Genomic DNA, 25,888 nt, shown 5'->3' on the forward strand with positions numbered 1-25,888 from the left:
GTACAGCCATAAAAATCAGATAATGCAAATATACTCTCATCTAAAAAGGAGACAAATTGATCTTTTTTTAAACCAAAAAAAGGTCCGCAGATCAATAGTTGTAGTTTCACAACAGGCTCAGCCAAAGAGAGATCAGGAGCAACTTGCACTTATACTACAACAACAAGATTACATTTGTGCAGCGCCTTTCATGTCGGAAATTATTTCAAAGAGCACTTGCCTTGCAAGTGAGCAGACCTGGGCTTGATTCCCGGGAGGGGTGAAACCTTAGGCAAGTTTCCTTACTCCATACACCTCTGGTTACTTAACAGTAACTAGGAACCCAGTTATTGGTGGATCGCGTTCCGGGGATAATAATCCCTCCCCGAAAAAATTGATCACTCAATCCACGACTGTTTGTGGGACACTGCTATGCGCAACTGTCTACTGTGTTAAACCCACAAAATACAGTCAATCCACTTTACAGTATAGTCTGTGAAGGGCTACGGGACACCTCAATGACGTGATAAGGCGCTATAACAAATGCAAGGATTATTATAATTATGATCATTATCTGTCTGCTTCTGACATATATGGGTTGGCTGTAAGTTAACCCCTGTGTTAATACGACCTGTAATTAGATTAATAAACCTGAATTGTTATAGAAGAAGCTTGGCAGGAATTAGAAAATCATGGCCACTTCAATGGAGAAGGATCGGTTGTGAACAGCGACTGAAGTGGACGTTATATAATAATTTGGTCAGGTTGATTGAAACAACTATTTGTTCTGTTTGCAGATTGCAAAACTCAACAGCACAAATTATACTGTCATAAATATCAATCGTCAAAACCCTGCAATTGATACAGAACAAGAGCAACCACTTAAGGGACTTTTTTCTCCCCTTGCGGGGAAAATATTCCACACCACTGAACTGAATCATTTCAAATGCCAAACCCAATAAAATCTCGGTCCCTAAACTTAACTTAGCTTAATCTTATCAAAAACAACACTGTTTCCTGCAAGTCTCGTTTTGCCACAGGAAACCATTTCCTTTAGTTGGGAATCAGGGATTTTTTTGTTTTGGTCAGCCACGTGCCTGACACACGCAGAAATCCATCACCGTTACTTAAGAGTCTCCAAACCTCAGCTGAGAATTCCACGCATCCCACCTACACGTAGAAATCCCAGAGATAGATGGTTGGAATGGAATGCGCTCTCTCTCTCTCTCTCCCGGGAGGGACACAGGGGTAATTGCTGGAGTCTAAGCAGCTAAAACCACAAAGCCAGCCATTGAGAGCGCTGTGTGGCAAGCCTTTCCCGCTGCTTGTCCAGCGAGGACCACCCTACCTTTTAGGGCTTTGGTTTGCAGGGTAAACAAGAGCTGAGTGGGAGGATTCCCTGTCTCCGGTGACTTGATCAGGATTTTCAGCAAAGAAATCAGGGAGGATCGGGGAAGGATTTTTTTTCATTCAGAGGGTTCTGGAATTCATTAGCACAAGTAACTTGTAGCATTTGGCTACAAAATACAGTCGTTACCCTTTATAATAAATACTGTGAAGTGCTTCAAGACATGCTCCTGATGTGAAAGGCGCCATATAACTGTAAACTGTATTGTATTCTATTTTTAAACTTGGCATTTATTTTATTGACTTTGAAACGGCTGAATGGATCCATCAGGATTTGCACTAAGAATTCAAGTCAACTGACTGAGCTATGTTTGTTAATCTGATGGATGTTTGTTAGACTTCATGTCTTACAAAAGTGCTTTTAAAATGAAAAATAAAAAATAACCCTTGCATTTTGTATAGTACCTTTGACATCAAAACGCTTCACAGCGAATTGCTTTCTAGGCTCCACAAGCCTATCATCCCCATCCGGCTTCACGTCCCCCAGAAAACTGGGATCAAGATCCTCGCCTTCACTTTTAATTCGCTCCCCTGACTTGCCGGATTTCGGCCTATCTACCCCCACTGGAACTGCATCCCGGAGTCCCTTCGCCTCACCTCTTCCCTTGCCTCCTTCAAGGCCTGTTTTAAGAGCCTCCTCTAACCATGCTTTCAGTCATCTTCACCCTCCCACCCCACCTGCTATATCCAATGCCCAGCTCGGGTGCAAACCCTGAACGGTCCAAAACCTTGGGACGTCCTCCCGATGTGAAAGGCACTGTAACACAATTTGGTGGTGGTGGTGTTGTCAATTCGCCCTGCATCTATGGAAATCTCCCACCCAATTCCTCCGCCTTGCCCCCTCCTTCCTCTCTTTTAAATCACGACTGAAGACCCTCCTCTTCGACCGTGCTCACGGTCACCTCCTCCATCCCCCCGCTATATAAATACAAGTTGTTGTGGTGGTAACTGTGTATCTGAAATCAGTAGCCAACCTGTGCACAGCAAGCTCCCACAAACAGGTGAAGTGAGGGCCTTCAATCTGGGGAATTGTTGGCCAGGATACTGGGAGACGCTTTCGTCATATTTGCAATAAATTGCTGAGAAACACTAAGCTAACCTCTCAATATGAGAGGCACATATCAAGTACAAGATATCATTATTAATATTAATAAAAAGTACCATGAGATATTTAATATCGATCTGAATGGGAAACTCAGGTTACTATCTCATCCGAGGATGGAATCTGTGTCTGCTGACTGCACTGGTCGATAAGTTCCATGGTGGGGGTTAGAACCCACAACCTTATGGACGAAACAGAGGCGAGAGCGCTACCAACTGAATTTTAGTTAAAATAAAGACAACTTTAATTACAACAAATTAAGATGGCCCCAGGTTTGATTCCCGGGCAAGCTTCCTTACTCCAAATGCCTCCGTTTACCCAGCAGTAAGTAGGAACCCGGTTGTTAGTCGATTGGTGGATCACTTTCTTGGGTTAATAATCCCTCCAAAAAACAACCCACGACTGTGCTGTCGCATTTCGCCCACAAAATACAGTCAATCCACTTTACAATATAGTCTGTGAAGTACTTTGTGACGCCTCAAGGATGTGATAAGGCACTTTACAAAAAAAAATATTATTATAAAGCAAGTGCAACTCTTCGCTAAGAGAAAAACATCCCAGCAACTGCCGGGAAAATAGCCAAATTACTTGGACACGCTTTGAGATCCTGCGTCAAAAAATTACCGAAAGCAGAGTTGAAGGTGATGATGACCATTTTTATTATCCTCTTCCCATTTAGTGACTCTCGCTCTCTCGCTTTACAGGGCAGGTCCAATTTACGCTTCAACAAATGCTAACAGCTGTGACCTTGAAAAGCCAACACGATAAAACCCATTGCCAAGCCCTCCGATACAATTAATGCATTGCACGTGTTAGATACAGTTAGCATTAGAATCTCAGTCGGTCAAAAAAAGTGCTTTGTAAAGAAACCCTAATTAAATCCAATTTGACAATAAATAAAGATCCTTGCATTTGATATAGCGCCTTATCGCGCCGTTGAGACGACTCAAAGCGCTTCAGAAAACTGCGCACAGCAGCGTCCCACAAAATCGTGGATTCAGTGACCACATTTTTTTTTTGAAGGGATTATTATCCCCGTCAATCAACTAACAACCCGATTCCTACTTACAGCTAAGTAAACAGAGGCATGTGGAGTAAGGAAACGTGCTTAAGGTTTCACCCTGCCTATGAATCGAAACCGGGTTCTCTCACTCGCAACGCAAGTGCTCCAACAAATATGCTGAAGGACTCAGTTTGTAGCTTTGGGAAGAAAACCTAATTGAATCCCATTTGACAATAAAGCCTCAGTGAAAGGCAGCTCCACTGCTATGGTGCGTTCATATCTTAATTAGATTTTTCATTGTGAAATAAATGCTAATTGCAGCTGCTTAGAGATGAGTTAACTGTCAAAATTAGACCCACGTTGTAACGCTGGGGAAATCTGCCAAAAGACAGAACCCCCCCCATTGAACCCGGGCAGGCATATTTCCAATACGCAATGCAAATATGTAATTAAAAAGCTTTTATAAAGCAGCTTTGAACTGAGAAATGGAAGAAAATAAGACAGATGGCAACCAGGCTTAGTCCAAATCTGCAGGTAATCTGCATAGACATCACCAGGGCTCCAACCCCATGCTCCCACCTCGCAGTCCCTGCTCTGATACACGTCAGCATTGCATTAATTGACTGACAATATTAAGCCTTTTTTTTCTTTTGTGTACAAATAGTTCCCGCAGGACTCTACTGGCTGCAATCCAAGTGCCCAGGGATGTTCGCTGCTGTTCGTAGTCTCTCCCCGTGCAGAAATTTCCATAGAAAAATAGGTATATTCAGAAGAGAAGGATGCCATTTCATTTGCGCCAACGCTGAGTGTTCTTAAAAAAAATAATCCCACTTTCCAGCTTTTCCCCACATTATTTGTCAGCCTGGCACAGTTGGTAGCGCTCTCGCCTCTGGTTCAGAAGTTTGTGGGTTCAAGCCCCATATTGGGACTTGGAATCACATCGTCTAAGCTGACACTCCAGTACAGTGCTGGAATACGCTTCACTGTCGGGAGTCATTCAGTTGAGACATTAAACCGAGATCCCATCTGCCTGTTGAGGTTCAGATCCTGTGGCGCTGTTGGAAAAGAGAAGGGAGTTTCTCCCAGTGTCCTGGCCCGAAATAAAATTGATTACTCTCTCCATGGCTGTTTGTGGGTCATTGCCGTGTCCACCCACAAAACACCATCGCTGCATTTTACAATATATCCAAGGACCAAATGTAAGGATTATTATCATAATCCATTAATGCTTTTATGTCTCAGATGCTTTTCCAATTTCCTTTTTGAACGATTTTATTGATCCAGATAGTGGTTTCCAGTAATGAATTCCACTCCCAACAAATATTAATCCTTGTGTTTGATATGGCCCCTTTCACCCCAGGATGACATCCAAACTGCTTTATATGATTCAATGTAAAGTGGCGTGACACATTTTGTTCAGGCAAACAATCTTCCAAGTGAAGAATTTCCTCCTCACCCTTCTCCCCACACCAGGCTCCATGAACCCATCACCTCCACCCCCGCCCGGCTCCACTGGCTCCCCATTCCCCAGAGAATAGAGTTCAAAATCCTCACCTTCAAAGCCCTCCACGGCCTTGCTCCTTTTCTACCTCTGTGACCTGCAAACTCCATACAGACCTGTCCAATCCCTCTGCTCAGGGGGCTCTAGCCTGTTCAACAACCCCCGGCATGCCATCTCCATCCCAGTCCCTTCGCCTCGCTCCTTCCCTTGATTCCTGCAAGGTCTGTCTCGAGACCTTGCTCTTCGACTGCACCTCCTACCCCCCCGCCTTCCACCCCTCCTGATCCCAACCCCCAGCTCAGGTCCGAATCTCTGACTTTCCAGCGCTTTGGGACGTCCTGATAATGTGAAAGGCACTGTGTAAGTGTAATGTGTCAATGTTGTTCTAACAATCGCCAAACCCATTTAGCTCGCGGTGACAGGGACCCCTTCAGAGACGTTATTCCCTCTTAACATTCTCTGACGCAGTGACAAAAGCCGCATTTCAGTCAGCCACTCTATACATGCATATTGTTTCCAACTTGTAAACACCCCCCATGGCTTTGCCTACAGCTATAGCCGGATCCTAATGCAACCATCTGCAAATTTCTAATGGCCAAGGAATTGCATATTCCAATAAAAATATAATTCATGGCACAAGAGCTGAATTTTAATGTACTGAACAACAGAAGGGTTTCAAAGCAGAACACACACAAATAAACAATGCCGCTCATGCATTGGGTCTGTTTACCCAGACCTGCCATTGTCTGTTGTCTGAACGTTTGGCTTTCAACCAACAATCAACCAATTTGTTCCATACGGGAGAAACAATGAAGCCCCTTGGCTGTAAGAATAATATTAATAATAATAATAATCCTTGCATTTGATATAGCGCCTTATCACTTGGTTAAGATATCTCAAAGTGCTTTTCAGAATATACTGTAAAGTTGATTGACTGCATCTTGTGAAACAGTATTTCCTCCAGTAGCATCACTGAGAATTTGACCGGCAACAGCTAAATCGAGACCTTTTCTGTGATTATTTGCCACGTAATGGAAGCATCAGCTCACTTGTCCATTGGAACTAACGTGATAGGTACCAGAAGAGGATAGGCTGCCCCAGAATACAGTCAACAGGCCTTGAGCACCTTCCACTCTTTCCTTTCTACTTATCTATGCATGCACAATAGGTATGCTGCACATGACGAGTACTGCAGAACTTGTGAAGTCCTGTAGTGTAATTGGTTAGAGCGCTCGCCTTGCAAGCAAGAGGACCTGGGTTCAATTCCCAGCCAGGGAAGCACTTCACAGAATATACTATAAAGTGAATTAACTGTAATTTGTGGGCGAAACGCAGCAGCCGATTGCACGCAAACAGTCGTGGATTGAGTGACCAAATAACTTATTTATGTTTGGAGGATTTATTACCCCCAGAAAGTCATCAGCCAATCGACTAACAACCAGGTCCCTACTTACTGCTAGGTAAAGAGGTGTGGGGAGTAAAGAAACTTGCCTAAGGTTTCGCCGCGCCCGGGAATCGAACCTGATCACTCAAACCGAGACTGTTTGTGGGACACTGTTGTTTGCCGTGCTTCACCCACAAAATAGAGTCACTGCATTTTATATTTTGTGAAGGGCTTTGAGATGTCTCAATGTTGTGATAAAGCACTATATCAAATGCAAGGATTATTATTATGTATAATATATTATACATACCAGAGAAGCACATTGGGAAACGCACATTGAACCCACGCATAGCAACTATATAAACATTTACACAAACTCATATTTGTACCAATTTACTCAATGATTGTTGTCCTGTTGTGATAACAAAATAGTTATTGGTCCCTTAGCGTTTTTTAAAGCCTTCCAGAATGAATGTCTTTGATCAGAGCTAAACAGTGTCTCTGGAATGTTTTCAACGGATTTAAAGCCAGACCTCTCATGGTGGAAAATTGGCAGGCAGAGGGCGAGGGAGAGAGTTCCAGAGCTTCGGGGCGTAGTGGCTGAAAGCACGGCCACCGATGGAGGAGCGGAGCGGTACTGGGACGAACAGGAGGCCGGAGCCAGCCAAGCGGAGGCAGCGGGTGGTGGAGTGGAGGGTAAGCAGGTCAGATGCAAACCGGACATAGTTCCATGCATATTAGTTACACCTAGAAATTCCTGCATCTATACTCTCACCGCACAGGGACATATGCTGCTCACCTGATTCCAGCGGGTATTAGGCACAGATTGGCGAGAGCTAAGCCACTCTGATGGCCCCAGAGTACGTGATGTAGTTTAACAAACTAAAACCAGATAGCTTGCCATTTGAGAGCATTATCTGGCAAGCTTTCCCGCTGCCTTGTCCAGCTCGGACCACCCTACACATTAAGGCTTTGGCTTTCAGGATTAACAAGAGCTGAGCGGGAGGATTCCCTGCCCCCAGTGACTGGTCGGCCCTTCCAAGTGCTGCCGGGCTGTGCTGTCATCGGCAGTGCTCTGGAACACTGCTGACCCACCAGGTTTAGGACCCGGACTAGAGACCGTCAGAGGGCTGGCTCGATTCTGACATTCCTTTGTTAAGCACGTCAACTCTTGAGTCAGTTAAATTCCTAAGACACGCCGCCTAACTCCCCCAAAGAGGATAGTAATCAACAGCAATCAATTGGATCTTATTTGGGATGGGGAAGGACGGTCACCCTTCCCAAATAATGTTTTAAGTGGGTTGCAATCCTTAGTATTTATTGAATGTGTAATACATCTTTAAGTACAACCCCTTTGCCAACTATCGCTGTTTACATCGACTGTGCAGATTTATGTTAATTGCTGGAGCCCTGGGGAGCACAAACCAGATTCCCTGCTCCCCGTTGCTATACGGCTCTGCGTACTTCACCTCAGTTTCACCCCGCATTATCTACACTGAATCTGATATCTTTGTAATATTTCTGAACACTGACAGCGTCTTTGATTCACTTCCGATCACGGTCAAGTATTTCATAATAAAATCATAAATAATAATTTTCAAAGCCATAAAGCTGTAAAGTGGGTCCTGTAGCTCAGTGGTTAGAGCACTCGCCTCGCAAGTGAGAGGACCTAGGTTTGATTCCGGGGCAGGGGAAACGTTAAGCAAGTTTCCTTACTCCACACTCCTCTGTTTACCTAGCAGTAAGTAGAAACCCGGTTGTTAATTGATAGGCGGATAACTTTTCCAGGGGTAATAATCACTGAAAAAAATAAATAATAAATGTGGTCACTCAATCCACGACTGTTTGTGGGACGCTGCTGAGTGTAATTGGCTGCTGCGTTTGGCTCACAAAATGTAGTCAATTGGTTTTCCAGTATATTCTTGAAGCGCTTTGAGATGTCTTGAAAACGTGATAAGGTGCTATAGCAAATGAAAGGATTATTATTATTGTTGTAAGCCCCTTTTAGTTGCTCTAAAGCCAAACATTTACAAAAAAAATTATAACCTACATTCACCGGATTAGAACAATTTCGGAGAGATAGCACCAAATGCCTAAGCAGGTCACATTACACTTACACAGCGCCTTTCACATTGGGAGGACTGCCCAAGGCGCTGGACAATCAGGGGGTTTGGACTCCGGAGAGGTGGAGGATGGAGACCGAAGGCACGGTCAAAGAGGGGGATCTTGAGATGGGCTTTGACGGAAGGGGCGAGGCGAAGAGACTGTGGAATGGAGGTCCAAAGGGATACAGTATATTCCCCCCACCCCCCACACCCAATAGCGAGGTGCGTGGTGACTGCGCAATTACCCGATGAATCAAATCGGCGTGTTCCTTTCCGACACTGGTCAACGCTAACACTCTTACTAGTTGACTGTGGTGTCCATCTACAATAGTGTGCACGTGTATTTACAAACACACAGAACTACCAAAGCCATCTGAATGAAGTAGCTATCTAGCTATCTGGTTTGAACATGCCCACAAATGATATGAAAACAGGGTGACAAAGATCAGCCATGCAGTGCAGACAGGCAGCGGGAATACACAATCACAGGCTGGAGGACAGATCCATTCGCAGGCAGAATGTTACTCCTATTGACGTGTCAGTGGTACCATTACGGAAGCTTTTTGTGACACTGCTTTGACAGAAGCACAGTTGGTTTGAAATCATTAAAGTAATTGAGGAGAAACACTAGCTCTAGCCTCGTTCAGCTGAAATCTTATTACTGAATCTAAGGCAGCCTTATAGCAGGTGTGGAAAGCAAGCTTGTGTTGCAATAATGGTCAATATACTTAACACCATATACAGTAAAACCCACATAAATTTTTAAACAGGATGACCAAAAAGTTATTTTTCAGCTACCCTATAGACATCCCGACCTTATTAGAAATTGTAATGGTATCACGACTTTTCGGTCACCCTGTGTATGGTGTAAACACCTAAGCTGTACATTCACCTGAAACCCATTCAGTTGAAGTGATTATTACCCCCAAGAAATCATTTCTAATCGAAACGTGAAATCAACTGAGAAAAGTACCGCATTTTCCAAATCTCCTCTACTCCGCTATTCTGTCTAAAAGCTTTGAAATTGCACGTTTGAATCTTGCAGCAATGGTTGGTATTAATTGCTTCCCCAAAGGGCTCAGTAAATATTCATCTTAAACCAAAAATGTTTAAGTTTCACTGAACTTTCTCAAGCCTGATTTCACACCATTAACGGGAGGTTATACAATCCATCCACTCAGCTCAGTCTACCTTAAAACAAGACAGACCGAGTAGAGCTTCCAACATCCTGAATAAAATATTGAATGTCCTGAAATGGTCCTCATTTAAAAGCACAAGTTATTCTATGCACTGCATACATTCAACCAGAGAGTTCACACTGATATATTTATTAGATGTGGACACATGCTATTTCGATTTCATAAATCAATGATCAAAATAGACTTGCGTTCAAAAATTCAGCTCAGATTGTTGTTGCAGTTAGAGGAGGAAAAAATTGAACTCCATTGATTTTTACTGCCTTGAACATTCAGCTTGGCACACAACTAATTTTCCCTCACATTGTTCATTTTCAAAGCCTTCATGTGTCACTGCGGACGTTTCCAGCAACGTTATTTTTTTCAAAATTCCAACACACACTCTTGGGTCCCCAAGTTTTGGCTCCTGTCAACCAATGCCTAATACTTTCCAGAGTTAGGTAAGCAGGATGCGTTCCTCCAGGGAGAGAGTGTGCATTGTATTCCAAAAATCTATCTCTGGAATTTCCATGTGGAAAACTAATAATACTTGCGTTTGATGTAGCGCCTTACCTAGTTGAGACGTCTCAAAGTGCTTCACAAAATATATTGTAAAGTGCGTGTATTTTGGGGGCGAAACGCGGCAGCTAACTGCGTGCAGCAGCGTCCCACAAACAGTCGTGGAATGAGTGACCAAATTAATATTTTTTTTTGGAATAGATTATCACCCACGGAAAAGCAATCTCCAATCGACTAACAACCGGGTTCCTTTTTTAAAAAAAATAATTAGGTGTAGGCTTATGGAATTCTCATTTGGGTTTGGAGACTCTTAAGCATGGTGCTGGGTTTCTACATGTGCCAGACATCCGTCGGACCAAAAAAAAAATCCAGCTCAAAGTCAAACTCAGCAATATATTTCAGTAATGTTTTAAAGTTTAGCTTGCACCAGACAATGTAACAATGGAACTCTTCTACTAACAGACGGGGCATTCTAGCATGCGGAGTGGAAGCAGTGTTGTGGAAGCACACAATCTTCCTTTCGTGAGCCTGGCTCAGTAGTAGCGCTCTCGCCTCTGAGTCAGAAGGTTGTGGGTTCAAGTCCCACGTCAGGATGTGGAAGTCATAGTTTCAGCGCTTTGGGACGTCCTCCCGACGTGAAAGGCGCTTTATAAATGGAATCGTGTTGTTGTTGTTGTTGTTGTGAAAGGCGCTATACCAATGTAATCCTGTTGTTGTTGTTGTTGTAAGCTGACGCTCCAATGCAGTGCTGTGTGATGTGCTGCATTGTCAGAGATCCCGTTGTTCGGATGAGATGTTAAACTGAGGCCCTATCTAGCTGTTCAGGTGGATGTTAAAGATCCTATGGCGCTATCGGAAAAGAGAAGGGAGTTTCACTCTCCTGGTGTCCTGGGCGACAATCCTCCAGATAATATCGGTCACTCACTCCATGGCTGTCTGTGGGATATTGCTGTGCGCAAATTGGTTGCGGGATTCACCCACCAAATACCCAGTCATTCCACTTCATAGTATATTTTGTGAAGTGCTTTGGGACGTCCTCCTGACATGAAAGATGCTGTATCAAGTGTAAGATTTACAGTATTATTATTTCTCATTCCTCTCAATCGATTTCTTTGCCTAACAGCTTCCTAAAATCCTCTAAAATGTTGGTTTGCCTTCGGGGTGAGCTATTCCACATAATTCACCACTTTACATAAAGTAATTAAATATATATAGAACTGTAATAAAATTCCACAGATTAAAATCCCAGGTAATCATTTCAATAATCTGAACCTTCAACAGATTATCTAAAGTTACAACTTTTTACATATTAAAAAATCTAAAAACAGGACTCGAGGTTAAAAAATGGCATAAATTAATGGGATTATGATCAGCTCCACTTAATCTTGAGCAAAAACACTCCATAATAATTCCCCTTCCCCCAGTACCTTAGGGTACAAAGATGAAATGAAACACTTAGCATCTCTATTGAGCCAAATGATCAGTTTCTGTGCTGTACTGCTTTATGTAATTATAAGCAACTCTTTTCCAGATAGTGGGGATCACAATATAGGTCATACTGTATTAAGAAGGCCCTTCAGGCCAATTCAGCTCATAATAACAATGATCCTTGCATTTGACATAGGGCGTTATCACATCTTCAAGATGTCTCAAATCGCTTCACAGGATATACTGTAAAGTGAATTGACTATATTTTGGGGGCGAAACACATTGCACACAGTAGTATCCCACAAACACAAAATATAGAGTCAATTCACTTTACAGTTTATTCTGTGAAGCGCATTGATATGTCTCAATAGCGTGTTAAGGCGCTATATCAAATCCAAGGATTATTATTATCACTGCTGATGAGACTGACAAATTCAGCATTGATCAGGGATTGTGATCAGGTCAGTGTGTTCAGTAACACACTCCTCATCTAGACCGTCCCTAGTTTTAGAAAAACAGTTGAATCTTATGAATTCTTTTGCTTTAGGGAATATACAATGCAATTCCGTACAAGTTCAAATTCATTAAGCCACAAATGAGAAGCAGGTTCTCATAGCCTGAAACTACCTGCAATAGATGATGCAATTTCAAGCCACAAGTTAATATTTATGAAACATCAACTGAGAAGCAAGAATATCTTATGTATTCTAAATTAGTTTCATTCAGTTCCCCCACTATGGTCAAATGTCGTCCATATTAATACGTTTGCCTCAGGCATTCTGATGAAGTTGGATTTACCTAGGTTACAATCCAGTGTTGTAACTGGTACAAATTTTATCCTTCAAGTTGATTCTATTGCTCTAACTGAAAGGGTGGTGGAAGCAGATTTGAGCTTTCAAAAGGAAATTGAATATGTACTTGAAAAGGAAAAAAATTGCAGGGCTTTGGGGTAAGAGCAGGGGGAGTGGGACTAGTTGAGCAGCTCTCTCAAAGAGCCGGCACAGGCATGATGGGCCGAATGGCCTCTTTCTGTGATGAAAGAGTCTATGATTCTATGATACAGCATATTCTGTGAAGCGCTTTGAGAAGTCTGAACGATGTGATGGGATGCCATGTCAAACCAACAAATGATAATAATCCTTCCATTTGATATAGCACCTTAATACGTCTCAAGATGCTTCACAGAATATAATGTAAACTGAATTGACTGTATATTTTGTGCGCGAAACATGCCAACCAATTGCGCAAGGCCGAGTCCCACAAACAGTCGTGGTTAAGCGCTCTGAGAAGCTGCCCGGCGTGGAGGGCGCTATATAAGTGCAAGTTGTTGTTGTTGTGGGTAGAGCGACCAAATAATTACTATCATTTATTTTCAAGTCCGAAACCCCCCTTCCTTTCATCCCCCCGCCCCGCTGGTCTCAGCCTCGGAGGTCGGTTAGTCCTGAATTAGGGGGAAAAGAATGGCAAATTCAACATTGCAGCACACCCCACCCCCCCCCAGCACAAGACGTGCATTTTACTAGATTTGATGTCTCTTTAACAATACTTACTGCACTAAACAATCGAAGAATAGCAGGGAAATCTGGCACATAAACAACTTGTCAAGTGTAAATATAGAACTGAACTTTTTACTCCTATATTTTGACAGCATCCAGCATCCCTCGAGCATTTTAGCTGCACCTGGGAAAATTAATACTGTCTGGATTAACAACAGCATTGGACACCCAGCTGCCACGCGTCAGTCAGCAGAACCCAGTTAATCCGTAGACCATGTTAAAAGTATAGCCTGTAGCAGTTCAATTGGAATCCCGCAGCGTACTGGTTAGAGCACTCGCCTCGCCAGTGAGAGGACCTAGGTTCGATTCCTGGGCAGGGCTAAACCTTAGGGAAGCTTCCCGACTCCACACGCCTCTGTTTACCTAGCAGTAAGTAGGAACTCACTTGTTAGTCGATTAGTGGATCACTAACTGGGGGTAATAATCCTTGAAACAAAATTATAAGTCCATGACTATTTGTGGGATACTGCTGTGCGCAATTGGCTGCCGCATTTCGCTCACAAAATACATTGTCAATCCACTTTACAGTATATTCTGTTAAGTGCTTTGAGATGTCTTGATGACGTGATAAGGCGCTAATCAAATGCATTAATGCAAGAATCATTATTATTATTTACTTTCGGTGAAGAGGTAATCTGATCTTTAGCAAATGGACTTCATTCATTTGTAAATCAATCTCAAATAACTAAGAACTTATTCACTGCAATTTATTAAACGCCGCGTGATTTCAATTAGCTCAGTGTTAAAACTTTCATCATCACTTATTGAGGCTTCCTGATATTTTAAAAGGAATAATCACATCACACCAGGTTCCAGCTTATGCCTTAGCTGTTGCTCTGGATCAGAACAAAAACTCATGCATCATTGCCTCCATGGCCGTTATTATCATGCTTATCACTGTAACCACAGCTGAGCCACCCACCTGGCCATTTTACACAGCAATATCCCAACAAACGGGCCTTTTAAGATGGATGCCTCCTCCTCTCTCCTCGCCCTTCACACTTCTGATCCCATCTCCCTCATCCATCTCCTGCATGAAACACATCACCTCCTCCTTTGACCCCATTACCACATAGCTACTGTATAATAATAATCCTTGCATTTGATTTAGCGCCTGATCACATCGTTGAGAAATCTCAACGGGTTCACAGAATAAACTGTAAAGTGGAGTGACTGTGTATTTTGTGGATGAAACGTGGCAGCCGATTGTGCACAGCAGTGTCCGACAAACCTTCGAGGAATGAGTGACCAAATTATTATTTTGGGGGGGGAGGAATTATTACCACTGGGAAGCGATGGGATCGCAGGGGTATGTGTTCCTCCAATATCTTCACTCGCCCTCAGAAATGAGGTAGCCCTTCCACTACCTCAACTCCTTCCCTGCAATTCACTCAAACCGCACAGAGCTCATTGTGTTTTGTGGACTATCTGTTCATCAAACTCTGATAGAAACTTATTACTAGTTTTTTTACATGTCGTTTTTCAGCAGAACATATCCAGTTCTGTGTGCTGTCAGTTCCACAGCAGTGTCCCACAAACAGTCATGAAGTGAATGACCAATTTTATCTGGGGAATTGTTGGCCAGGAGACCGGGAGAGAGAAACTCCCTTCTCTTTCCCAACAATGCCGTGGGATCTTTAACGTCCAGCTGAACGGACAGAACCTAGGTTTAACGTCTCATCTGAAGACGGCTTCTCCGACGATGCAGTGCCCCCCCAGCACTGCGCTGAAGAGTCAGCTTAGACTACAAGCTCAAAGTCTGACACAGGGGCAAGAGTGCTGCCAACTGAGCCATGCTGGCACCTAATAATAAGCCAAAATATGAACTCATGGGTGATCTCTGCAAGGTTGGAAAAACTTATTTGGCCTTTTATCCTAACACTCTGAAACCACAAGCTGATATTTGATCACTGACTGTAAGCCTCAAATCCCTGTGGAACACCACTGCTTAACAGGGTAATGAAAACCACCATCCATTTATCATCACCTCCATTCTACTCCCACGACAATTTCTCATCCTGCTGGATCATTTACTGTTAAAGTTCACCTATACCATCCTTAAAAACCTCAGTCAGAACCCAAACTACAACTGCATTCTAAAATTCCCAAGTACGTCAACGCTCACTGGGAATATGCCTTGCCCACTACACACACATCCCTATCTAACATTCCAGGGGATTTGACACCCGTGACCTATTGCTTCCCAAACCACATTGATTTTCCCTCAAGGCCTTTGTCCTATTTGCACACACATTAATAATGTCCAAGTGATCTATTGTTTTCCCACTCGTGCCTCAGCACTTAATTTAAATATATTATACTCCCCATCCTCAACTAACACTTTTATTTATAGAATCACAGAAACTAGCACAGAAGAAAGCTAGTCAGTCTATTGCACTCACTCCCCCGTTGGAGCCATCAACTCTACTCCCATTCCTGCTCTTTTTACCTCTATTGTTTTCTAGCCATAGAGTATGAACTTCTTCATACTATAATCCTAACTATAAATTGCCTGCTTCAATCCTTCTGCTTTACCCCTCTATAAATATCACAATCCAGCTAAAGAATCATCTCTGACTGCACCTTTGACCACTTTCCCTTTAAGCGCTGAGATGCCATCGCATGTGGAATGCGCAATATAAATTTGTTGTGATTGTTCTTACTTCTCCCCCCACCTGCCCCCCCATCTCAAGCTCCCACTCAGTCTCTAAAGTGATTTGAGATTTTATAATAATAATCTTTGTATTTAATATAGCACCTTATCACTCCATTGAGACGTCTCAAAGCCCTTCACAGAACATATAGTAAAGTGAATTGACTGTGTATTTTGTGAAACGCGGCAGCCAATTGTGCACAGCAATGTCAACCTGGTTCTTAATTACTGCTCGGTAAACAGAGGCGTGCGGAGCAAGGAAAGTTGCCTATGGTTTCGCCCCGCCTGGGAATAAAATGCAGGTCCTGTTGCTTGTGAGGTGAGTGCATAACCACTATGCTACGAGACTCCGGATGTTCTAGCTACGTAATAGGTCTGGTATACAATACAATATTACATTTGTCTAGTGCCTTTCACGTCGGCAGGGGCAAGGCCGTGGAGGGCCTTGAAGATATAAGAGTAACTGTTGGTGGTGTTAAACACGTATTAGCTCAGGCAAGCAAATATTGTAGTTGATACAATGCCACCAAAATCCCATCGAGTGAAAGATCACAGCTTACTTACATATTCCCCATAGGTGGTGTCCTGAGCGGGAGGGGGTGGAGGTCTGTATCCTGGCGCTCCTCTTGCTCTAGGTGCTGGGGCCCCACGGCCCCTGACGACAAGACCCCGACCGGCCAGCGCTCCTCTGGGGGCTGGTCCCCCTCGTGGGACAGCAGCCGTGGGGGGTGGGACACCTCCGCGGCCCCTGGGGAAACCAAAGCAAAGAGGGAGCGTTCAGCTCGCATTCGACCATATTCTTATATATATATATTCTTATATATATGTTATAAGGAGGCCTGTAGCTTAGTGGTTAGACCACTCCCCTTGCAAGCGAGAGGACCCGGATTCGATTCCTGGCGAGGCAAGTTTCCTTACTCCACATGCCTCTGTTTACCTAGCAATAAGTAGGAACCCACTAGTGAGTCGATTGGCAAATCGCTTTCTGGGGGTAATAATCCCCTCAAAAATTAATAACTAAACAAAATAATAATTTGGTCACTCAGTGTTTGTGGGACACTGCTGTGTGCAGTTGGCTGCCACATTTAGAAATAGAAATAATAATATAATAATAACCCTTGTATTTGATATAGCACCTGATCACATCGTTGAAATGTCTCAAAGCACTTCACAGAATACACTGTAAAGCGAATTGACTTTGAGACATCCATCTGACATGAAAGACACAAATCAAATGCAATTATATTGTCTGAAGAATTTATTTAACTCAACTATTTCTATCACCACTTATCCCTTGAAGGGACCATCTCATCTTTTATCCTCCGTATATTGATGAGTAGAATCTCTTATCTACACTGCCTGTTCCTTTCACTTAACTTATTTTGCCTTGGCCTTTTAGTTTATTTTGCCTTAGCCACTGTGCTCTGACTAGGTTTCAATCTCTCCCAGGATTAATGCTTCTTGTCACATTCTTACAAGCATTCCATTTTACTTTCTCGTTCCCATTCTCACGTGTTCCTCCCAAGACAGCTCTTTTATCTCTGGAGTACTGCCTTTGCTCTTAAGTGCAAAGATTTGTACAAGACTTCACTTTAACTTTGCCAAGCCTTACACAGCAATGTGGCACTGTGGTAAAGACACAACAGAATGTTGCTCCTAGCTGGTTCCTCCTCCTCCCTCCCCCCACCATGTTGCCAATCCCACCCCCCCCCACCCACCCACGCCTCCGTCACCATCCTCTCCTCCTACCATGGCACACACCCTACACTCATTTGCCTCCATCGCTCCCTCCTCCCTTTCCCCCACCATCACCCTCCACCTGCTGCTTCGACCTCCTTCCCACCCAGCTTCTGGTCACCCAACTACCTTCCTCTGCTCACTGCTGGCTGACACAATCAACCAGTCCCTCTTCTCTGGCTCTGTCCCACTCCCCCTCAAAATCGCCGTCCTCTCCTTAAAAAAGTTACCCTCGATCCCTCTAACCACAAAATTTAAACCCATCTCAAACCTTTAAAACCATCTCAAACCTGAACTTCACTCGCACATCTCCATCCACTCCCTACTCAAATTCCTCATATTCCAGCCCAGTCTCCTGCGGGGTACCCCAGGGCTCCATCCTTGGCCCCTTCTTTTCCTTATCTACAAGCTCCCTCTTGGCAATGTCATCCACAACATGGGGTCAACTTCCACCCAAATCTACTTCTCTTCCAGCTGCGACTCCTGTCAGTTTGCTTGACAGAAATCACGGCCTGCAGCTGAATGTCGGCAAGACAGAAGATTATCCCCAGAAAGCGATCCACCGATCAACTGACAACCAGGTTCCTACTTACTGCTAGGTAAACAGAGGCGAGTAAGGAAACTTGCCTGCCTGCCTGGGAATCGAATCCTTGCGAGGCGAGAGCTCTAACTGCTACGCTACACGATTCCAGTCACAGATCTCCCAGTGATTGCCACCAGGGCTGATGCTGATTTAGTGTTACCTTTCCTTTTTGTTGCTGATCAGTGCTGACCTGGGAGATGCCCATGTGGACATTAGAACACACAGTCACTACATTTTGCAGTATATTCTGTGAAGCAAAGATTATTATTATAGCAGTGGTTTGTACAGATAGTGTACTACAATTGCTGATTTGGGATAAAAGAGACAAGAAACCTGTTAACTTTAGCTGGGTAGCATTTAAATCATCTCAACTGTTAAACACAGCTGCATCACAGGCCATGGGAAAATAATTCATGTACCCAGGGAATTAAAGGTGCACTAATTATGTTATTAACAGCGAATGTCCCTCTACACCACTTCCCTGGCCGTTAATCACATAATTAAGGGTACCTTTAATTCCCCCTAAACACATGCATTCACACTTGGTACTTAATACAGGGACGTGTACCCATAGCACGTAATAGACCCCAATCTACAGGGTATCCACCTCTTACATAACAGCGATACGGGACTACAGAGGAGCTGAAACAAGTTGTCAGAGATGCATTTTGCCTCCTTACTGACTCTATCCACGTCACGGAAGATGTGGCACCGAACATGACGACGGATCATTATCCGCCAAGAAAATGATGGCGCTCGCACACACTGATCCTCTGGGACAACTAAACGCAGTTGAACACTTGTATTGAATACAATTAAGTACTTCTAAGTACAATTATCATCATTCATCCGCATGTTTCAGTTGTTGATCAGTGCACGGAAAACTTCCTGTGGTATTGACCTCCAGTGGGGGGGAAGGTAGGCGAGTTCTCCTTGGAACTGAACTGGCTCCAGGGTGACATGCCTGATAATGGAATGTCGGAATCTAGTCCTCTCTGTGGGTCAGCGGTATTCCAGGGCACTGCTGGTGACAGCACAGCTCCGCCTGGCTTGTCGACAGAGCTTGGAAGGCCAGACCAGATACTGGGGGCTGGGAGTCATCCAACTCAGCTCCTGTTAACCCTGCAAGCCAAAGTCCTAACGGATAGAGTGGTCCTAGCTGGACAAGTAACGGAAAAGCTTGCCGGGCAGCTATATCAATGGCAAGCTATCCGTTTTTAGGCTCTAGCAGTTACCCCAAAGTACACTCTGGGGTCCCCGAGCCTTGGCTGTTGCTAACCTGCGTCTAATACTCTCCGGAATTAGGTAAGCAGGATGCGTCCTTCCAGGGAAAGAGTGTACATTCGATTCCAACAATCTATCTCTGGGATTTCCATGTGTAGGTGGGATTATATGGAATTCTCAGCTTGGTTTGGAGACTCTTAAGCAGGGGGATGGGTTTCCGCACGTGTCACCCGGCGGGGCTGTGCAAAAAAAAAGAAAAACACACAAGCGGTTACAGGACTTTGTGGACACCAAGCTCCTTCACCTTGTTAGAGCTGGTGTGAGAGCTCCGCGGCCCCGCACTGGTTTCCCTCGCACAGCTGGAGTTTCGGGAGTTTCCGGGGCGCCGTTCAGGTAAGACAATTCCTGAAGTTGCTGTTGTCGAATTTCATCATTGTAATCCTGCAAAAACAGACATTAAAAATATTTTATTGATTGCATACAAGTATTGGTTAGATCACTTGCTCAGGGCGAAACCTTAGGCAAGTTTCCTTACCCCACACGCCTGTTTACCTAGCAGTAAGTAGGAACCCGGTTGTTAGTCAATTAATGGATCACTTTCAGAAGGTAATAATCCTTCTTAAAAAAAAATTGGTCATTCAATCCACGGCTGTTTGTGAGACACTGCTGTCACGTTTCGCCCACAAAATATACAGTGAATTCACTTTAAGACCTCTCAAATGATGTGTTAAGGTGCTATACCAAATACAAGGATTATTATTAGCTATCTGCATAAAGTCACAACTGCCTCACGCCTGCAATGTGCCCAATAGAAGCGGTTCAAAGTTGAGGCTTTAACAGTTTAACAGTCTGGCAGAGTGCTGCAGTGTCAGTGCTCCGGATATGACATTAAACCGCGTTCCATCTGTGGATTTTTGGGTGGACATTAAAGATCCTGTAAGGGTATCGAAAAAGAGAAAGGAGTTTTTCTTTCCCAGTGTCCTGGATAATCACCTGGATAAAATGAGTCACTCACTCCATGGTTGCTTACGGGGAATTGCTGTGTGCAAAATCAGCTACCACACTTGCCCAAAGAATACACAGTGCACTTCACAGTAAATCTTGAAGTGCTTTGAGACATCTTCCTGACTTGAAAAGTACCATTTGGTTTGAGGATTAATAATCATAATAATCCTTGCATTTGATATTGCATCGCATCACGTCTTCAAGACGTCGCAAAGTGCTTCACAGAATATACTGTAAAGTGTAGTGACTTTGTATTTTGCGGGCAAAATGGATTAAATATGGATTAAAGGAACATATCAAATGCAAGTATTATTATTTTTAATATTCCGTGCAGTTGAAAGGTCGAAAGATACTGCTCTGAAGTAAGCTACAAGAAACGTGGCATAACAGAATGCAATCTTGTAATGCAATCTATGGACAGATGAGGTTACACCATAATCAAACAAAGGATTAGTCCTGCTTTAAGCCACTATTGGATAGAAATATGGTTGAATAGTTGGGAGTTTAAAATAATCTTTGCGGCAGGAGACAATTGTAATTCTTTCTATCACGCAAATCATCTCTCTTTTGTTTTGGGTCATATTTTAGCATTTGTGGAATTTTATACACATTTAACATTTTTTTTAAATTTGGTGATGCCGAGTGCTTCACAGTGGTGTGGGGCTACGCCGTTTTATACTGTTTAATACTGAACAGCTTCAACAATTACTATATAATATATAACATAATAATCCTTGCATTTGATATAGCGTCTCATCACAAGGAAGGTGGAGGGCAGGGAGAGGAGGAGGGTGACCCAAGGCACGGTCGATTTTGAACTCTCCTCTGAGGGATGGAGCCGGGCGAGGGTGGGGTTGATGGGGTCACGGAGCCTGGTGCGGGAGAGGACGCAATAAGATGTGATAAGTCGCTACATCAAATGCAAGGATTATTATTATTGAAGGCACCACCAACACTCAGTGGAGAATTGCTGCAGTAACTGACTGCAATAACCACCGGCTACAATAAATAAAATGAAGCCAACGGCTGGATGAATCCGATCTGTAGTTCCATGGCGCACTGCAGAGCAACTGTCTTGTGCAAAAAAGAGCAGAAAGCAAGGAGAACGTAGCCCACTGAGTTGCAGTATCTGTAGATCAGCTTCCACACAGGGCTTTCTTTGTTACTGTTAGAAGTATTAAAAGAATGCAATTCAGCACTTCTTATGGATCCGATCTGCTGCATTTCCTGTCAAAGTCAAAACCGCACAAGTCGAGGCCTCTGTTAAAACACATTTCTTTTACAAATATCCAGCACAGCAGATTTTCTGGGAACTCGGTTAAAAAGCCAGAAAAGCTGGCAGCAAAAGGCATTTCAAATAAATATTACTTGTCCACAACTTCACAGCCCTCCATGGCCTTGCTCCTCCCTACCTCTATGACCCAACGCCATATCAACCTGCCCACTCCCTCTGCTCAGCAGGTTCTGGACCACTCCCTGTCCCCCAACCTGCGCGCCCCACTATCGGCATTCGGGCCTTAAGCCTCTCTGCTTCCGACCTTTGGAATACTATCCCACATCCCGTTGGAACTCCATTCCTCTTCAATGCGCTTTTGGCCACCCTCCTACCCCTTACCCTCCCCTCCACCCCTCCTGATCCCAACCCCCAGCTCGGGTCCAAATTCCTGACTGGCCAGCGCTTTGGGCCGTCCTCCAGACACTGTGTAAATGTAATAGCACTTTCCAGCTCTGTTCCCCAATCCCACAATACTTTTACTGCTCAGGTTCCTTATTCCATCTTTTTTGAATTATTCTTATGATCCAACCTCAACAGACAGAAGTAGTAATGAGTTCCAAACCCCAGCAGCCCTTTGACTGAAATGGCAATTTGCCGGCTAAAGGCCAGGTTTAATAGGTTTCCATTACAAGCATTAGCCACTGACTCACACTATTTATACCAGGGCAAACAAGAACAAATTATATTAATAAGCACTTTTCACATCAAGAGGATCAGGTCCCAAGGCACAGGAGAGTCAAGGTTGTGCACCCGAGCTGGACGCTGGAATCAGGAGAGGTGGAGGGCAGGGAGGGTAGGGGTCGGAGAGTGACCCAAGGTGCGGTTGAAGAAGGAAGCAAGGGAGGGAGGGAGGCGACGAGACTGTGGGATGGAGTTCCAAAGGTTGGGGGCAGAAAGGCTGAAGGTTAGGCGGGTAGTGCGGGGGATGTGGATCAGGCCGGAACCCGCTGAGCTAAGTATTATACAGACACCTATTTCACATCAGAGCTTAAAAAACACTCCTTGAAAAACGAGACGAAATTCGATCACTTTGCTTAACTAAAGCTTGCCGAGAGGACTGAACACAATTAAACTGAACACTAACCGGGATGAGAAACTTTTTGACTTCCTCCAGAGCATGTCCCATCCTCGCGTAGGCCTCTGACGGTGGGGCAAACACCTCAATCAGAACGTGTAGGTCTTCATTCAGGTGTGTATACTTGGTTTCTCCACCCTTCCTCAGCTCCTCTTCCTGTTTTTTAGCAATTGGGGGTAGGAACAGAACAAAAAAAAGTAAATCAGGATTAAGTTTAAAACAAATCAAAGTCAGGAGCTACACATTACTACAGCACGTCACTGCACTTTCTCGTACGTTCACCTGGATGGTTTCCACCTCCCACATTCTCTTTGGAGTCCTGCAGTGTAGTGGTTAGAGCACTAGTGAGAGGACCCGCGTTCAATTCCCGGACGGGGCGAAACCTTGGACAAGTTTCCTTACTTCACACGCCTCTGTTTATCGAGCAGTAAGTAGGACCCTGGTTGTTAGGTGATTGGCAGATCAATTTTAGGGGGCATTAATCCATCAAAAAATGGTCACTCAATGCACGCGTGTCTGTGTGCAATTCCACTGTTGTGCGCAATTGTCTGCCATGATTCACCCACAAAATACGCTGACAATCCACTTCACAATATATTCTGTAAAGCGTGTTGAGACGTCTCAACGAGATGATAAGGCGCTATATCAAATGCAAAGATTATCATCATCATCTTTGGGAAGTTAAGCCGTTTAATACTACTTTCGACATATTTTTTAGAATTAAGCATTTACCGCACAGAAGGAATCCATTCAACCCATCATACCTCTGCTGGCTCTCTGAAAAATCTACCCATTTAGTCCCACTCCCTGCCCTTTCCCCATTACATTTATATTTTCTTTTTCAAATTTCGCCCATAAAATATAGTCGATTCACTTTACAGTATATTATGCAAAGCGCTTTGAGACATATCGAAGGCATGATAAGGCGCTATATCAAGATGTAAGAATTATTATTAATATTAATACATTTGCCCAATTCCTTTTTAAAGTTATTATCAATTCTCCTTCAACCACTATTTTTGGTAGGACACGGCACATCCTAATAAACCTGTGTGTAAAACAATTTCTCCTAATGTTGTTTTTTGTCTAACAGGGATAATCTTGCATTCCTGCCCTCCAGCTCCTGACTCAGCAGCCAGCTTCTAATTGCTTGTTAAACCAGACTGAGCTCAGAAACCTTTGTTTAACAAATAACTCGGAACAGGAGGAAGTTGTTCAACCCGTCGAGCCAATTCCATCAGTGGATTAGATCCTGGCAATCCTTTTAACCACTTCCCTGTCTTTACCCATATCCCTAAATCCCCCCCTTATGTATCAAATATCTAGCTCTCTTTTAAAGGAATCTAATTGATTCTACCTCTCCAGCTTTTTGGGCAGCGGGCTCCACATTCTCATAACCCTTTGTATGAAGGAATAATAATATAATCCTTGCTTAGAAGCTACAGATCCCAGAAACCCACCAAATGGAGAAAGTTAACTTCCAGTAAAATTGAGGTTCTGGGGTTGAAATGTTGCCCTATAGTAGAAGGGCATTTGGTTGCCGTTTGTAACCTCAGTATTGGCAAAAATAACAGACAGATGGAGCGGATCAAAGATCATTATGCAACTGCAAACCTTAAATATCAATGCTGAAAACTATGACATTTCGAGACTAATCTCACAGTTATTATAGGTTTTAGTTTTATTGCTTTGGGCAGCAATAACTCCTTCACAAGTGTTCCAAGCTGACTGTGAACTTCATTTACGTTAATGCCTTCTCTTGTATACTTAATGAGCGCATCCGACAATGGCAAGTCCACTCTCCCCTTAATTGTGCTTCAACCAGTCTGAGGAACATAGGAACAGGAAGAGCCACAACACCAATCGATAAGGAAGGTGTTTCAGGCGGGACTTGAAAAAGGGGAGAGAGGGGGCAAGGCAGAGGGATTGCGGGAGAGTGTTCCAGAGTCTTGGGGCGTAGTGGCTGAATACACGATCTCCGATGGTGAAGTGGAGGGCATGAGGGACACGCAGGAGGCCGGTGCCAGTCGAGCGGAGGCGCCGGGTGGTGGATTGGGGTTGAGGAGGTCGGAGAGGTAGGGAGGTTTACTGTAACAACTTGCATTCATACAGCCCCTTCACCCAGGATAGTATTTTGGAGTTCTTAATAGTGGTGGAGCTTGACACCAAGCCAGGGAGAGGGGAGGTGACCATGAACATGGTTGAAGAGGAATGTCTTCAGGTGTGATCTGAAGACAGATAAACAGGGCACAAGGCAGAGGGATTGAAGCAGGGAGTTCCAGAATTTGGGAACGTAGTGGCTGAAAGCACGGACGCTGATGGTGGAGTGGAGGAAGCGAGGGACATGTAATAGGCTGGAGCGAGTTGAGCGAAGGGGGCAGGTGGTGGAGTGGGGTGTGAGCAGGTCAGAGAGGTAGGAAGGTGCTCAGAGACATTAATCGATTCCATTGCTATCCGAATAGCAGTGATATAAAGTAAAATATAATTTTCAAAGTAGAAATAGAAATAAAAGTCACACACTTGGCTTTACGGACACATTTATACACATTTGGTGTGAAGAGGAAATCTCTCCTTCAAAGTACCTTTTTAAAATAATAATCCCTGCATTTGTTATCGTTGAGACGTCTGAAAGCGCTTCACAACATATATTGTAAAATGGATTGACTGTGTATTTTGTGGGCTTAAAAAAAAGTGAAACACAATGAACACAATATTATTGTATTCCATCCAATTTCAATTGCTTTTTTTAAAATCTGTATTTGCATTTAACTATCCTGTTGATCCTTCACATTCCCTCAAATTCTCTGTCACAATCCCTCCACTCTGTTCCTCATTCTGCACTTTCCCTTTGTCTTCAAAGCTCTCTTAAAAATGGGAAATAAAAGACAGTATCAGCCTGGCTCAGTTAATAGCACTCTTGCCTCTGAGTCAGAAGGTTGTGGGTTGAAACCCAATGTCAGGACTTTGAACGAGGGCTGACACTCTAATGCAAACTAGCTGCCGGTTTGCCCACAAATGTGAAGTCATTATCATTGTGCTTAACAGTAAATCCTATGAAGCACCTCGAGACAGATATCTTGAAAATGTGACATGGGGTGATATTAAGTGCAGGGATTATTATTAATTATTCTCATCAGATCTCTACCCTTGCCACTTCCTGTGAGCTGCACAGAAAA

The 25,888-nt window shown here is 43.8% G+C and overlaps 1 protein-coding gene across 4 annotated transcripts in view; it reads right to left on the reverse strand.

The window, feature by feature from the left end:
- The window catches only part of LOC103189011 (KH domain-containing, RNA-binding, signal transduction-associated protein 3), a 133,964-nt gene that overhangs the window by 36,636 nt on the left and 71,440 nt on the right, over positions 1-25,888 (reverse strand). For all 4 annotated transcript variants that reach the window (XR_006085931.1, XM_042345579.1, XM_042345578.1 and 1 more), the window contains 3 exons: positions 22,722-22,868; positions 19,661-19,797; positions 16,377-16,560 (listed from right to left, as the gene is read on the reverse strand). Coding sequence is in view for 3 of the 4 variants with exons in the window: in XM_042345579.1 (XP_042201513.1) it covers positions 16,377-16,560; positions 19,661-19,797; positions 22,722-22,868 (468 nt within the window). In the remaining variant the exon portion in view is untranslated. The remainder of the gene's footprint in view (positions 1-16,376; positions 16,561-19,660; positions 19,798-22,721; positions 22,869-25,888) is intronic.

The sequence above is a fragment of the Callorhinchus milii genome, unplaced genomic scaffold (assembly GCF_018977255.1).
Source record: "Callorhinchus milii isolate IMCB2004 unplaced genomic scaffold, IMCB_Cmil_1.0 Scaffold62, whole genome shotgun sequence".
NCBI classification, from domain to species: Eukaryota; Metazoa; Chordata; class Chondrichthyes; order Chimaeriformes; family Callorhinchidae; genus Callorhinchus; species Callorhinchus milii.